Consider the following 16,792-nt stretch of genomic DNA (forward strand, 5'->3'; position numbering starts at 1 on the left):
TAAGATTTGTCTGGCATGATCTTTTTTTGACAAACCCATGTTGGCTTTTAGTAATGACTTTGTTTGCCTCTAGGTGCTCGCTGACTCGTTTGATTATCTTTTCCAGAATCTTCCCAGGTATTGAGGTCAGGCTGATAGGTCTGTAATTTCCTGGATCCATTTTTCCCCCTTTTTTGAAGATGGGAACTACATCAGCTATTTTCCAGTCCTCTGGTAGTTCCCCAGTGCTCCAGGACTTTGAAAAATATAGTTCAGTGGTTCTGAGATCACATCTGCCAGTTTCTTGAGAACCTTGGGGTGTAATCCATCTGGTCCTGGTGATTTGAACTCATCTAGGCTAGACAGGTGCTCACTTACCATTTTCTTGCCTATCTTAACTTGTGTTTCCATTCCGCTTTTTTATGGCACTATTTTTGATAGGTTGGTCTGTTTTTTCCCTTTGTGTAAAGACAGATGCAAAAAACGAGTTAAATAGTTCTGCTTTCTCCCTGTTGCTTGTCACCTTCTTGCCACTTTCATCTACTAATGGACCAATCATTTCCTTCACTTTTTTCTTGTTTTTTTACATATTGAAAGAAGCTTTTTTTTGTTATTTTTGAGTTTGGTTGCAAGCCTTAGTTCATTTTTAGCCTTAGCTTTCTTCACTTCGTCTTTGCAGGCTCGGGCTATTTACTGATATTCTGACTTAGTTATGTGCCCCTTTCCACTTTCTATACTTGTCCTTTTTATCTTTCAATTTATCAGAGAGTTCTTTATGCAGCCATGCTGGTTTCTTTTGAGAGCTGTTATTTTTCTTCTTTGTTTTTTATTGTGCTAAACTGGGCTTTTATTATCTCCCTTTTCAAAATTTCCCAAGTTTCTTGAGTTGTTTTCCCCTTGAGGATTCTCATCCATGGAATTCTTCCCAAGATCTCTCTAAGTTTATTGAAATTAGCTCTCTTAAAAGTCCAAGATTCTAGTTTGACTGTATTCTATTGCTTGTGCTTCCATAAAAGTGTTTTAGCTTGCCATGTTTTAGATCAGGGGTCTTCAAACTTGGCCCTTTTATGACTTGTGGACTTCAACTCCCAGAATTCCTCAGCCAGCCAAGCTGGCTGAGGAATTCTGGGAGTTGAAGTCCACAAGTCATAAAAGGGCCAAGTTTGAAGACCCCTGTTTTAGATCGAAGCTTATAAGGAACTACTTATGTCATTGCAAATAAGGGTCTAATAGACAATTTAAGCATTAATTTGGTTCCCTAAGCTACTGCTTGATTTAGCCATGGATTATGGAACAAGGCAGTGGCTGGATTCACACTAACCCACAATCAGCTCCTGGTTTAATGGATGGGCAAATCCGTTCTAGACATAATAGAATGATTTTGGTTGTATTGTAACTTAATCCTGACCATTCCTTTTAAATCAGGGGTCTTCAAACTTTGCCCTTTTATGACTTGTGGACTTCAACTCCCAGAATTCCTCAGCCAGCGTGGCTGGCTGAGGAATTCTGGGAGTTGAAGTCCACAAGTCATAAAAGGGCAAAGTTTGAAGACCCCCTGCTTTAAATCTTTAGCACTGGCCGTCTGCCTATACTTCTTGGATTCTGCCTAAGTTTCAGGCAACGTTTGCCAGAGAAAAATAATCCAGCAACGCTTCGGAACCAGGAATCGAAATCGATTCCAAGAAGCCTAAGAGCTGCGATCCGCCGATTTGGCGCATGCGCCTGAATGCCACTGAACGCTGGAATGAATTTCTTATTCTATCTAGGACAGGGGTCTTCAAACTTGTCCCTTTTATGACTTGTGGACTTCAACTCCCAGAATTCCTCAGCCAGCAAAGCTTGCTGAGGAATTCTGGGAGTTGAAGTCCACAAGTCATAAAAGGGACAAGTTTGAAGACCCCTGATCTAGGAGGTGAATCTGCAGAAGAACTGAACGGACGAGCTAGTAACGAAAGGAAGCCGGAGGGAAACGGAGCAACCCGGGAACAAAACAAGTCGCCAGCCGCGTTTGCTATAGCGTTGTTTTACCGCCGCCGGTCGCTGCATTGCCCTTCCGTTTCCCCCCCCCCCGCATCCCCGACTTTTTTTTTCCCCCAGCTTCCAAAATCGGGGGCCGCGAGAAGCAGGTCGTGGGGATGGCGATGCACGCTTTTGAGGAAAGCGCTTGGCCACCCACCGTAGTAGCCGCAGCCCCAGACGGAGGAGCGGGCCCGACCTATCACTGCCGTCCCCGCCAGTCGCAAAAGGGTTGCGTCGAGTGACTCGGCAGCTTTCTGCTGTGATGCCGGCGGGCCACTGCCGCCCCCTCCCGGTTCTCCCGCCTGGCCCGGCGCAAAGCGGCCAGCCCCGCCTCCCCGCGGCTGCCTGGCGAGGCGAATTCCAGATGTGGAGGCGAAAGACCTTAAAGGACCTCTCGCCACCGTCTGCCGGAGCTTCGTCGCCTCCGGGCGTCCTTCCGCCACGAGTGCCGCGGCGGCTGCAGCAGCCTTTCCTGCCTGGCTGGCTGGCTGGGCTCCTCCGAAGGGAGAACATTCATTCGGTGCCTGCGCCGACGTAACTGAACCCAAAGCAATCGGCCGTCCTCGTAGGGTTGTGTCGTTCGTTCGTTTGCTTAATCCGAGGAGGGATTTTGTTTAATCTGGGTGGGGTAGGGGGGACAAGGCTCCCTTTTGGACCGAGAGGAAATTCCAGGCCGGCGCTTTTTCTTCTTCCTTGCCGCAGCATCCATCCTTTTCATGCCTGCCTTTGCTTTCGCGCGCCAGCCTTTCGCTCCCTCCCTGGACGGGGAGAGCCTTCCTTGCGCCGCTCCGCAACTTCACCAGGTAAAAACTACTAGGGACAACTCTGGTTACCCGCAGGAAGCCTTTTGCTTTCTTACCGCTCCGGGGGTGTCTTTTACGTCCCAGCAGAACCCCCCCCCGCTTGTGCTTCGCTTGGATTCGGTTTTTAAAAATCTCTCCCTCTCGATTGCCAGGAGGGTGGTGGTGGGGTGGTTGTTGTTGTTGTTGTTGTTTTCGTCGTTGTTATGGTTTTTGGACGCCGGCGGCGTTTCCCCGACAGTTCATCTTTGCTCGCGTTGGTTGCAGCAAAGCCTTCCTGGGTGTGCAGCTCGGCTTTGCAGCAGCCGTCGCCTCCGATCCGGGTAACAGAAGGGGGAAAGCGGGGTGTGTAGGCTTTCCGAGGGCGCGCAGGCAACCTCCCGGCCTGGCTGCCGCAGTCTCGGTAGAGACCGTGCCTGTCTAAGCAAAAAAATAAAAAATATGGTGCCTGCCCGGCCCGCGTCCTCCACCGCTCGCCTCGGCCGCATTCATTGGTCTCCTCCCGCAGGCTGAGCCCATCCCGGGCTCCGGATCTTCTCCGGCGAGGCGACGGCGCCGCTGCTCCGGCCACTGGAGCCCGCTGAGTGTCCTCCGACCCGCCGCTGCCGCCTATGCAACACATCATCGAAAACCATCCGGACATGGCAACGGCGCTGCTGGCTGGGGAGAAACTTAAGGAGCTGATCCTGCCCGGACCGCAAGACGACAAGACGGGCTCGCTGGCCGCGCTCCTCGTGCAGCTGAAGCTCGAGCTCCCCTTTGACCGCGTGGTCACCATCGGCACCGTCCTCATCCCGATTCTCCTGGTCACGCTGGTCTTCACCAAGAACTTCGCCGGTAAGGGCAGGCTGGGGAATGAGCTGGCTCTGCCGGCTTCAAGGACCGACGGCAGGGGGAAAATACAACAGGCTGTGGTGGGATCTTAAGGACCGGGTGCAGCTTCATCCGTTGAAATTCTGCCTGCCAGACAGCTATGGAAAGTGGTGATCCTAAGCAGAAGGAGACACATAAAAGAGCCAGTGCACATCCATACTACCCCTTCCCATCCAGAGTAGTGAGCTGACACTGCAGCAAGAGCACTGCAAATGAAACAAGATCCTACTGGCTTTCCAGTAACAAGGGATCGAGCTGTAGAGCAGCGGTCCCCAACCTTTCCGGTTCTACGAACCGGCGGTGGGAGGGGGGGGATGGTTTTGCATGCGCAGTCTAGATCCCACACATGCGCAAATGAAGTTTCAGACCCTTGCCCGCTGCTTCCACAGCCTGATTCCCAACAGGCCGTGGACTGGTACCAGTCCACGGCCCAGGGTTGGGGACCCCTGCTGTATAGCAAAGATGACAGGTAATCCTCGACTTACAACCACAATTGAGCTCAGAACTTCTGTTGCTAAGCAAGACAGTTTTAAGTGAGTTTTGCCGCTGCAGTTGTTAAGTTAGTAACATGGTTATTAAGTGAATCTGGCTTGACCTTGTCTTTCAGGTCACAAAATTGGATCACATGACCCTGGGACACTGAAACCATCATAAATATGAAACAATTACCAAGCATTTGAATGTTGATGTTCCAATGGCCATAAGTGTGATAAATGACCATGTCATAAGTCATTTTTTCCAATGCCATTGTAACTTTGAACGATCATTAAATGAATGGTTGTAAGTCGAGGACCAACTGTGTATCCAAGACAGTGGGGGAAAAGAAGGGTCACGCCCAAGTGGCCTGTAGTAGAAAGGGGTGCTTTCAGACAGGCAAATCCTGGCCCTATAGAAGAAAATCCATTGTGTGTTGATGGGACCAGTTCCTTCCTTAACACTCTTTCCCCCTTGTACGTCACAAAGATGGAAGAAAAGTTGGCAGAAGACAGAGGGGCCACAGGTGCATGATGTTATATTGTCTGGATGCTCTGTAAATCAGTGAGCAAGGAAAGATGAGCACACACATAATCTCTTCTATAGACCCACCCCAAGTGGTATATGAGAAGGTTCTCCCTTGATTCAATTTCGTCAGAATCTTGAATTCACTTTGGTCACAATCCTTGGCCTCCCAGCCCCTCATCTGTACTTCAGGAACAGTAAGGGCGCCCTACTTACAAACTTGTTTTATCAAGATGACTGGCTAGTTTGGTGTATTAAATGCCTTGGGCATGCATGAACATTATGTTTGGGTTGTCAGTAAGGATAATGGTTAGGGTAAAGTTGCAACTGAAAAGGCAAGATAAGAAAATTGGCACAAAAGTGCCAAAAAATCAACATGGGGGCCATCAAAAAAGTGGTGCTTGTAGAAAAGGGGGTGGGATTAGATGAGATGGTTGTGGCTACCATCTTAACTTTTTTGATGCCCTCTGGTCATTTCTGCTGGAGGTGGAAGATAGAAGGGCAAACCAGAGAATGTGTTTAGAAAAATGTTCCTTCTGAGTTACAGGCCTCCACTTCTCCTTGGTAGGGTGTCAGCGTGAAACTCTCTCTCTTGCCAATTCCTATCCTATTCTTATTGCTGTCTTCCAAGCCACTTCTAGTTACTCACTTTCCTCCAACATAATAGGGGACAAAACATATTTTATTCACGTCAAGAATAAGAGGAAGAATAATATTTAATGACAACCTGTATAGTTAAGAATGGCTTATGTCTGTTTCACTCATGATGAGCTGAGATGAAGGTAACTTCACGAGGAGACAAGCAGAAAGACACACACACACACAAACACACACACACACACACACACACAGAGAGAGAGAGAGAGAGAGAGAGAGAGAGAGAGAGAGGGAGATCTGTTTGTCCCATGATAGGATGCTGAGGGAGACATGGCCTGAGTGTGGGAATGGCAGAGAAAACAGCTGTCATGTGCTTTTGTGTTTGTCACACATAGTATGTGGTGGTGAAGATATTGGAAGGATGAGAATTCTACTCCCTAAAACAGCCATATTTATGTGTCCCTCTATTTTTAAATAAACTTTCTAAAATAGATTTGTCAAAGGATCATATTGGCCTAGGACTAGGTTGTCCATAGGAGCAGGGGGCCAAAATCAATCAAAAATGGCTGCACACACAAACGTGCATGTGCACATGCACACTTTTTTAAAGACTACAATAGAGGTTCAACATAAAAAATAAATTAAGCAAGATTAAAACCTTGGAGTTTGATGGCATCAACCCCTTTTGTACAACTTCAGCCTCCAGAACCCTGCAGAACAATACCACCTTGGCAGCTTTGGGGAAGGGCACCCAAGGTTATTTTATTTATTTACTAGATTTTTATCTCGCCTTTATTATTGTAAAAGGAACTCAAGGAGCAAACATCCCTAATACTCCTTCCTCCTCCTATTTTCCCTACAGCAACAGCCCTTTGAGGTGAGTTGGGCTGAAGGAGATGGTGACTGGCCCAAAGTCACCCAGCTGGCTTTCATGCTAAGGCCAGATGAGAACTCTCAGGAGGTTGGTGCCAGTCTGACCTCTGAAGGAAGCTAATGCATGATAGCCCCTGTGTTCTACATGAGCTATAAGAAACGATGTATTAGGTGCCGACTAAATAGTCATTGATTCTGTTGTTTATTTCATTTCATGTTATGTTTCCAACTCATTGGTGTCTTGGGTTTGGCCTTTTAGAATGCTAGTCTAGTGCTCTTCATGTATCTGTTTTTATATGCACAGAACACCCATAAGGGTGAGAGGGAAATTTTATTTTACTATATATGCATAGCAGTTTGGGCAAGGTAGACAGCCAAACGGCTCCTCCGTTGCCTACTTGGAGTAATGGAAACTCTTTCCTTAAGATCTGATTTAGCACAGTGATGTAGTTGTTGTTTTCACGGAGGCTGCGGTATTTATAATTGGCCTGCTGTTGACATGTGTAAGATTGCTGGAAGTGCCTTCTTGCATGGCCAAAGGAATCTTTCCCCAACCTGGCTCCTTTCCAGGTGTGTGAGAACTGCAGTGCTCAGCATTCCCCAGCAAGAAAAGTCTTTGGGAATTCTGACAATTCTCACACCTGGAATTCAAAGTCCTGGAAGATGTCTGGTTTGGAAAGACTGCTTAATGGCATTCAAGGGTGTTTTCAGTTTTGACTTGGCAAGAGATAAATAGATAATTTTCCAGATATCCTGATCCATTTCAATTGTAATACAGTAGTAGGTCTACAGCAGTAGAAGATAACTGTTTTTATATCTTAAACAGAAGATATGGCCATGTATTACATATATATATATATATATATATCTTAGTCTGCTGCTCCAGACATCTGGCATGATTTCTTTTCCAAGAGGAATAGACATGTTTACTTGTAGTATCCTAAAGAAAAATACACATAAAAGGTTATGATATGAATGAGAAGCTGAGTGCTGGTATGAAGTGCTTTTTCTTTGAAGTCACTACTGTATAGCAGTGTCTGCCCTAGCTGTATCTTCCATGTATAATTTCCCTTGGAGATTGATGTAAGGCCAGCAGAAGGATAATGTGTGTAGTCTGTTACATAAATGAGAAATATCTCATTCCATACTGACTTTCTCATGTTGAATTGGTTGTATAAAATCTCAGACAAACCTGAAATTCTTATGTGTGGTGAACTTGAGCTTTCATTTTAAAAAAATGTTGTATAAGAACATTCTAAGTAACTGTTACATAAGCCAGTATGAGGCATTTAAATACTTGATGATTTTAGCTTGATTGACCTATTTGTTTTATCTATTTCACAGCCCTTAGAAAATAAATCATATTGGCTGCTGAAATCTACCTAACCACTAAGTGTTTGGATTTTTAGTTGAAGCCATTTAGTTTAGTAACTTTAACTTACTGGAGTATGTTTATTGGGCTGTATAATAGCCAGAGGTAGGGCTAGTTTCTGTTGGTGTGAATAGAACATAGAATCATAGGGTTGGAAGGGACCTTTGATGTCTTCTCTTCCAACCCCGTGCCCAAGTCAGGAGATTTTATACAATCCCAGTCAAATGGTTATGCATTTGGAAACCTCCCATAACTCTGGGAGTCAAGCTGCTCCATTGATTAATTGTTCTTCGTCAAAAGAATTCTTATTTCTAGATTCAATCTCTTTTTCAACAAGCTTCCACCCATTATTTCTTGTCCTGCCCCTGGTGCTTTGAATAAGTTAATCTCCTTTTCTTTGTGACAGATCCTCAAGTACTAGAAGATCATGCCCCTCCCTCCAAACCTTCTCTTTGATAGCCTAGGCCACGGGTCAGCAGCCTGTGGCTCTGGAGCCACATGTGGCTCTTTCAGCCTTCTCCTGTGGCTCCCAGTCATCCTCTGCCATTTGCAGAGAGAGAGAGAGAGAGAGAGAGAGGCACTTGTGCTTCCCTTCTCTCTCTGTCTCTGTCTCTGTCTCTGTCTCTCTCTCTCTCTCTCTCTCTCTCTCTCTCTCTCTCTCTCTCTCTCTCACACACACACACACACACACACACACACACACACACACACTGAGTGGGGGAAGAGGACTGGCAGACCAAGGGCAGGAGAGCCAATCCAATAAGAATGTGTGTCAGCTTGTCGGAGAACAGCGTGAGGCCAGCTGGCCAGATGAGCAGAAAATTGGAGAGAGGGAGAGGGGGCGGAGAGAGGGAGAGAGAGGAAAGGAGGGAGAGGAAGAGAGAGAGAGAAAGAGAGAACTCATGCACAGCAGCCTCTATTTCTTTTTAATTAAACACTTCAATCAAGCTCCCCCGCCTCGTGCGCGCACGGGTTTTGCGGCTCCCAGTATTTTCTTTTCTCTGGGAAACGGGTCCAAGTGGCTCTTTGAGCATTTAAGGTTGCCCACCCCTGGCCTAGGCACACCTAGTTCCCTCATCCATTCATGATACAATTTAGCCTCCAAGCCCTTTATCATCTTTGTTGCTGTTTGCAAACTTTCTAGGGTCTCAGCATCTTTTTTTGTATCGTGGTGACTAGAACTGTACGCAGCGTTTCAAGCATGGCCTCACTGGTGCAGTACAAAGAGGTATCGTCATGTCTCATGACCTTGATGTTATCCCCCTGAGTTGCATCAACAGAGGAATAACATCAAGATTCCAAGAAGTGATATACTGCGCTAGTGAGGCCATACTTGGAACACTGCATACAATTCTGATCACCATGATACAAAAAAGATGCTGAGTTTAAAAACATCTATATGAACTGGAAAAGGTGCACATCTTATGACAGTAGTAGTGTTTAGTGGTGGCACAGTGGTTAGAATGCAGTATTGCAGGCTGTCTCTGCTCCCTGCCAAGAGTTTGATCCTGACTGGCTCAAGGTTGGCTCAGCCTTCCATCCTTCCAAGGTCGATAAAATGAAGACCCAGATTGTTGGGGTCAATATGCTGACTCTGTAATCCACTTAGAGAGGGCTGTAAAGCACTGTGAAGCAGCATATAAATCTAAGTGCTCTTGCTATTTCAAAAACAGATACCTTTTTCCATATTGTGTTCTTGAAATTGGTATTTTTTACTTTTGTGAATTTCTCAGGGGGTTCTCTAGGTTAATGTAATCAGTTCACATCTGATCAAACAAAATTTGCATTTGAAAAGAACATTATCTATAGAAATTATGTGGGCCACAGTGGCTAGGACGTTGAGTCAGAAGACCATTGAAAGGTCTACAGCTCAGCAGTTCAAAACCCGAGAGCACGAGCCACGTGACTGAGTTCCCACCAATTTGTCCCAGCTCCTGCTCACTTAATAATCAATCAATCAATCAGAATAGAACTGGAAGGAATCTTGGAGGTCTTCTAGTTCAACCACTCCTCAAACAGGAGACTACCATTTCAGACAGTTTGCGAATGCATGAGAATGTAAGTAGATTAATAGGTACCACTTTGGTGGAGAAATACCAGGGACACAAAAGGAGCCCACTCAGGCATCCCCCTGGGCAATGGTGATGTCACCAGCTAATCCTTTCAACCTGGAAGTGCCTTGGTAGGTGTTTTCAATGCAAATGTAGTAGTGTAGAAATATTTATTGCTCAGCAGCAACTCTTGTAAAAATGTACATATTATAGCCCGCCCCCTGTTTTAGCCAGAGGCCTTAAGCTCTTCCATGATACACTAAAGCACCCTTTCTCAATTTAGGGTTCTGCAAGAGGCCTCTAGGGGTTCTGCTAAAGGTCATGCTTAAAAATTACTTGGAGTTTTTGAAATTTACATGCCGTAACATAGAATGCTAGTGCTTGCAACAGTGGGAATTTTTATGTACCGCAGCTGAGCTTACTGATCACACTACGTGATCTACAATACCATGAGCTATAGATCCTTTTTTTTATATAAAAACCTGTTGACAGGGACTGTGATTAAATCCAAATTTGGATCATACGCCAAATAACCACAGTTTTTATCTAACTTCTGTTATGGATTACATGTTTGCATGACATTTGAACTTAGATTGGATGGATATGTGTGGTTAATCTACTGAAGTTGTAAGTCTGAAGTGGCTGCACAATGAAACTGTTCTTCTATAGCATCCCAGTGGTCTCTCTCCTATTTCTATCTCATTTTAATCACTTGCAGGCATGTAACAGAGGTGAAATCTAGGCTGCAAGCTGTTAAAAATAAACCAAAAAGTGTCAGCCAGCCTGCCACACAGAGGTAGTTGAAATAGAGGCCCAGATGGTGATTGTCAAAAGAGTATAATTTGAACTCAGTGGCTCAGATTTGGTTCATTCATTCAACTCTTTGATGCCAAATCAGTGAAGAATCATGACAGGACAGAAATGTACTACCGTATTTTCCGGCGTATAAGACGACCCGGCGTATAAGACGACCCCCTACTTTTCGTGTTAAATTATAGGGTTTGGGCTAATAACTCAATATTTCACTTCCTGGCACACAATCTGCATATTAACAACTCGTTTAGCGTTAGTACCCTTTTTTTATAAGTGCCACGATGTTGCTAAAATAAAAGAGGTAAACTTTGTGACCCTCCCAGCCCATGCATAAAACAGAAATGAAAAGGCTTAAGCCTTTCCGTTCCCAAATACCAAGGTTTCCCCCGAGTTTTGCGCGGTTAAACAAACGGCATTTGCGTATTAATGTTTCTCCACGGAGCACAAAATTCGCCCAAATTAGGGAAAGTGGGGAGCTAAAGAATCTGGGGCTACAGGGAATACCTCTGGCACGACAGGCAACCCTGGGAAACACGAGGACTGTAGTGGCACGCTCAGTTTGCACAATCCGATCCAGAAAGCGCCCGGAGGCTCCTTCATTACTTCTAACTGCAGAACGTCTCCATGTCCCGCCCGCCTTGCCTTTTAAACCCCGCCCCCTTTTCCCCTGTAACGTTTCTCTGCTCCGCCTGCTCTGTGATTTGCCCAGCTTTGCTCCTTCCCCGCCAAATGGGCGCCTCGCCTTCTTTCCTCTGAGCTCTCTCGCTTGGTGCGCTGCCGCTCTCAGTTCCGCACTCCATGACCGGGCGATTCTTCTGGTTGGCGCGGTCAGGCGGTGCCTCGGCGGGAGCAAAGGTGCTCCCTTCCTACTGTTTAGCGGCGCGCCTCTGGGGACCGCCTGCCCCTCCTCTCGTCGGGGACCTGACAGCCAGCATTGGAAGCGCCAGCATGACCAGTCCTAGAGAGAGCAATGGCGGCGGCTGCAGCAGCCGCCCCATGATCTGACGAGAGTTTGCCCTCCATCACCCGTTCACTGTTAGCCGCCTAACCACGGGTCACCATCGCCTACCTCCATTCACCCAGCGATCCCACCGTCCAGCAGAAAAGATCAGAGAGGTGAATAGTATTTTCCGGCGTATAAGACGACCCCCAACTTTTGAGAAGATTTTCATGGGTTAAAAAGTCGTCTTATACGCCAGAAAATACGGTACTTCTGTTGGCCTGAGGGCCATACTAGGCTTAACAACGGATGTTGAAAGCCATATTCAAAACATTGCAGGGCAGGATCCAGTTTTTAAAATGGGGATTCCAGTGTTGTTAAGGAAGGAAATGGATGCCTGAGCTCTTACAGTGACTGAATTCAGACAGTTTTGCCCCATAAATCTCCCCCAAACACTTATAGTGCAAATATCTCCAGTTTTTCCTCTGTTTGGGAGGAGCCTTGGGGGAAATGCAATATTGATAAGCCCCACTCTTTGCACTCCAGAGGTAGCAGAAAAAAATATCTGGCTGAAGAAGAAGTTTTGAATTACAAATTCAGAAATGTTTCTCCAGTCATCCATTAAAATAAATGCAATATTATATGTATTTATTTTGGAATATGCCTGACTGACTAAGCCGGGCTTTGGCTTTTTAATATTGTGCTATTCAAACAGCTTAAGCAGAAACACTTCCACTAGAGAGACATTGCTGCTCTAACATTCTCTTTATCTAGTTTAAAAAGACAATGTTGCTTACAAATTGCCTTCTAGAATGGACAAGTGCACAATTACAAAAGTTCTTATTTACTCCTTTCCTATAAGAATATGGTGCTTTTATGGTAGGATCTTAAATTACCTAGCTATATTATTGGGAATATAATTATTCTTGATAGGCTTCTGGGGTGGGCATATTTAGTACTGCGGTGTTAGATACCAAGAAGAAAACCATTCTAACTTTTATCAGTGCTAACAACCCTCAGAGTTTAGAGCAGCTAATTTCTAGATAATAACTATAAATGGGGGAAGAGCAACTAAATAAGCAATGATACAGTGTTTTGAGTTGGTGAAAAATCTGCTAACAAAGTCCACAAAAAGCCATTGGGCAAGTAAATTTCTTATAGCCTATTTACAAGCCGGGCTTGAATTAAAGGAAAAAAGACACTCTATGACCAAGAAAAGCTTGTTGAGAAAACCTGAATGCATAGGTGCTGCTGCCTTGGCAAAATTATGGAAATGGTTTAACATTCCTTTCATCTTATTGGGGTTTTTTTTATTTCAGTGACCAAGTTGGTTGTTGCTTGTTTGTGTTTTTGAGATTAGCCAAAGTTGCCACCGGAGTTTGGTGGCAGGATAAAAAGGATAAAAAGCATGATTAAAACAATAATGCTAAGATTTGTCAGACTACAAACAGGCCACCAGCATATTGAGTGATTGAATCAATGGGTCAATATTCTTCCTGTTTAAGCACTCAAAGGAATTTACAACAATTAAAACAGAAGCTGTAAAACCTGATAATAAAAATAGTACAATTCAAATTAAAGACAAAAGCTTTAAAATCAGTGAATAGTTAAAACTGGGGGTTTTATTCCAGTATTCCTTAAATATTGAGATGATTGAGTAAGCGTTTGTAATATTTATTTATTTATTTATATTTTATTTTAATTCCATTTATATCCCGCCCTTCTCCGAAGACTCAGGGCAGCTTACAAGCTTAGCAGTATCTTATAGAGCTGACATTTAATTGCTTAATTAGCTCATTGTAATATTGTTTTATTGGTGAATTCTTTTGCAGAAGGGCTATAGGCAGGGTTGTGTAAGTGCTGACAGACTGAGGGGTTTTTTTTGTTTTGTTTTTGGTGTCAGATATAATGTGCCCATTTTTGTTTGTAGGGTTTTTTAACAAGAGAAAACAAAGGCACAATCCAGAACAAGTTAAGCATCCTAAAGTCCCCCAACATTCCATTAGGGAACGTCTTACAAGTTGACTTTATCTCTCATTAATCTTAACGGTTATTTCAGTCAGTCATGGACAAACTCAACTGGGAATTTGGGGAGATGCAGTTCTGGCATATCTGGAACTTGAACATGTTGGCAAGAGGCTTTAGAGAAAAATGATGTTTTTTTATTTTGATACAGAGAAAACCCAATTCTTATGTCAGCCTTTCAGGAATTAGGGGGTGTTAAAGTAGCAACAAAAAATTGGAGAATGGCCTTATGAAGCAACTTTAATAACTGGCTTAAAAAATAATTACTCCTCAAATCAACAAAAAAGGATTTTTCTTTTGCTGGTATAGAGAAGGCATAGAGAGACCACAAGTCCCCTTTGTCATGAGATGTTACCGTTCTCAGTTGAAATCTCATGAGATTTGGCAACTTAGCCAGACTTTTACCATTTTACCTTAGAAAAAAGAAAAGAAAATAATTGAGCTTGGGCATAAGACTGTTAAAACCTCACATTTTAGCTACTTACTTCTATTTCTACCCCTTTTGTTTGGATTTGTAGAGTTCATTATGTTAAATTATTCATCATGCTTTAAAGCAAGGTTTCATTTGCTAGCAGCTGCATCATCCAAATGAAAGGACAGATTGTTATTATTTCTGCCATTGGTAAGTATTTTGGAATTACAGCATTCAAAAAAACCAGAAGGATAGATTTTGAAATCACTTACATAATGTTAAGTTGTAGTCTTATATTTGATATCCAGAAAAGATTGCATAATCATGCCACATTTTTTTTAATATAGATCATTTCTCCCAAATGTGTTGTAGTTTTGCCTTTTTATATAAGGTGAACAAGCTAAATAAACTGTACTTAGATCAATCTGCATGTTTTGCCTTCTGTTTTCTTATTGCGTGTATTTGAAATGGCCTAATTGCAGCAAAGAAAGCTCATCAATGCTGTGTTTTTGTATCTCTTAGCAGTTTCCTAATTCAGCCCTCTTCCATTCTCATGAAGAAAATAGTGGAGACAACAGTAAGTGATATGACTGATCAGTCAATTTTATTGGTTTTGTTTTATAGGTGGTCCTTGGTTAACAATTGCCTTGTTCAGCAACTGTTCAAATGACAGATAGACAGACAGAACAAACAGATTTATTTTTGCAGTTTCAGTGTTTATCAGTCATGTGTATTATACTAACTTTGCTATTTCCTTTTCAACATTCATTTAAGTGAGCTCTAGTAACCTGTCTATTTCTAAAAAAAATCTTCAAATATCATGCAGTGTTCCTTCTCAGTCTTGGTTGAGATGATTTGCAGCATCAATTTAGTCTGAAATGATGAAAGAAGAGAAAGGATGGTGACATGATCAGAGTGAGCTGATGCCACACCAAATGAAAGCTGTAGCTTTGATATGCTAAAATTAGATTTTGGATCTATGCAACTGCTGGCTTGTTCGTTTTTTCCAAAAAAAGGGATTGGAAACTACAGCCAACCTACTTGCACCACAAAGAAAAATTCAGGAAGATTATAACTTGAACATAACTTAATTTGCATATATTTATGGTTCTTAAATCCTGTGTTTATTTTTCTTAACAAATAAATTTGAAAATATCCAAATATTCTCATTCAAAATTAAAGCATTGAAAAAGAACTCAAGTTCTTATTGTTTCCAGTTTGGAAACAAAATATTTTCCACACCATAATTTTAATTTTCTGTAATTGTGCCCCTTTGGGCAATAACAGCATTGGCAGATGATAAAACCTTTCAGTCTAGTGCACCTGTATTCCCACATTCTTAACACAAATAAAACACAAAGAATTACACAAATGTTTTTGCATACTTTATAGGTCTTTCAGCTGCTTTTACTTGATCTGCAAGTTTTGCATTGTCCTGTTCTGAACGCAAGTTTTGAAGCAGTGTGGCAAATGTTAATATTTGAAAATTTTTTAAAGCACTTTATTCTGGAAGAACATAAATGTAGGAAGTTCTGGTTAAACCAAAATTCTGCTGCCATATCTAGCTTTTGAACATACTTAAATACTGGTGGTCCTTAACTTACTATTGGGACCAGAACTTCCATCACTAAGAGATTCAGTCATTAAGCAAGTCACATTCAAATTTATGACATTTGTTGCCACGGTCATTAAGTGAATCTGGCTTCTCCCATTGACTTTGCCTAATGGAAGCCCTCTGGGAAGGTCACAAATAGTGACCTTGTGCTAGTGCAACCATTGTAAGTACAAACCAGTTGCCAAACACTTCCATTTTTGATCACGTGAATATGAGGATGTTTGAAGATAAGGTTAAATGCTGATTGCTGAAAGACAAATATTTAAGAATCATAAAGTTTAATTTAATTTAATTTATTAATATTTCTATACCGCCCTTCTCCCGAAGGACTCAGGGCGGTGTACAGGGCAAGAATAAAACACAGAAATTTACAAAAACTAAAAAATAATTAAATGCATGCCCGATTAAAATACAATTGATACACAGTAAAAACCCCAATAAAAATGATAAAAAACCCCCACCAATCCCCCCTCAGGCCAGGCCGGCTTGCTCGAACAAGTATGTTTTCAGATCGCGGCGAAAGGAGCGCAGATCGGGCGCCGTCCGGAGCTCAACCGGTAACTGGTTCCATAGCTCCGGGGCGCCCACAGAGAAGGATCTCCCCCTGGGGGCCACCCATCGACATTCTCTGACCGGTGGCACCCTGAGGAGGCCCTCTCTGTGGGAACGCACAGAGCGCAGGGAGCTTGATGCCGGCAGCAGATGTTCCCTGAGGTACTCCGGCCCCATGCCATGGAGGGCTTTGAACACCATTACTAGCACTAGTGGTCAGATGATCTTCATAATTGGAATAAAATAAATGGATACCACTTGTCTAAAGGAACAAAACCAGTACAAAGGAAGAATTGTCTATGTTTTAAAAGGTACATGTGTACAGAAGTTCAAATTGAACTTGGTGATCCTGGGTTAAAATAAAAGAAAAATGAAAAGCAATACTGTTGGTTGTATCTACTATAGACTGCCCAGGAAAACAATAGGGGATAATTTCCAAAAATAAATTTAAAATATCCATTAAATATTTTAAGTCTTGATTTTGACGGAAAGTTGAAGGTAGTCAAATACATACCTGGGACTTCAAGAAAGCAGGTTTCAGTAACTCACAATTATTTCTTACATCAATAATAAATATAAGTGAATGAAACTAATGAAAAGAGGAATACAAAATGAGTGAAAGTTCCTAAAAAATTAGGTTGAAGATTATTTTGATGGACTGATAGATACCTATGGAAAATGAATATCTTAGGGAAATCAAATGTGCAGTAATGTAGCTACCTGACTTGATGATATGAAAAAAATGTTTTGGAATTTTAGTTGTTCACAAACTGTATCTAAATTCAACAATATGCCATATCTACAAAAAAAACCTAGAAATTAAGACCTCCTAGGAAAAATTGAGGAAATATAGTCATTACACAAAAGAAAAG

At 42.9% G+C, this 16,792-nt stretch overlaps 1 protein-coding gene across 2 annotated transcripts in view; it reads left to right on the forward strand.

Annotated features, from left to right (window-relative positions):
* Positions 1-2,401: 2,401 nt before the first annotated feature.
* The window catches only part of PANX2 (pannexin 2), a gene marked incomplete at its 3' end in the record, with an annotated part of 29,042 nt that continues 14,651 nt past the window's right edge, over positions 2,402-16,792 (forward strand). Inside the window, exons 1-3 of one of the 2 annotated variants that reach the window (XM_081330270.1) lie at positions 2,402-2,576; positions 2,701-2,801; positions 3,307-3,635. In XM_081330270.1, the coding sequence (XP_081186396.1) occupies positions 3,410-3,635 (226 nt within the window). In that variant the 5' untranslated portion in view covers positions 2,402-2,576; positions 2,701-2,801; positions 3,307-3,409. Of the gene's footprint in view, positions 2,577-2,700; positions 2,802-3,306; positions 3,636-14,275; positions 14,331-16,792 lie in introns of those variants that run through there. The other variant, XR_014026777.1, reaches the window with a different exon arrangement.

This window comes from Vipera berus (genome assembly GCF_964194415.1).
Source record: "Vipera berus genome assembly, chromosome: 6".
NCBI classification, from domain to species: Eukaryota; Metazoa; Chordata; class Lepidosauria; order Squamata; family Viperidae; genus Vipera; species Vipera berus.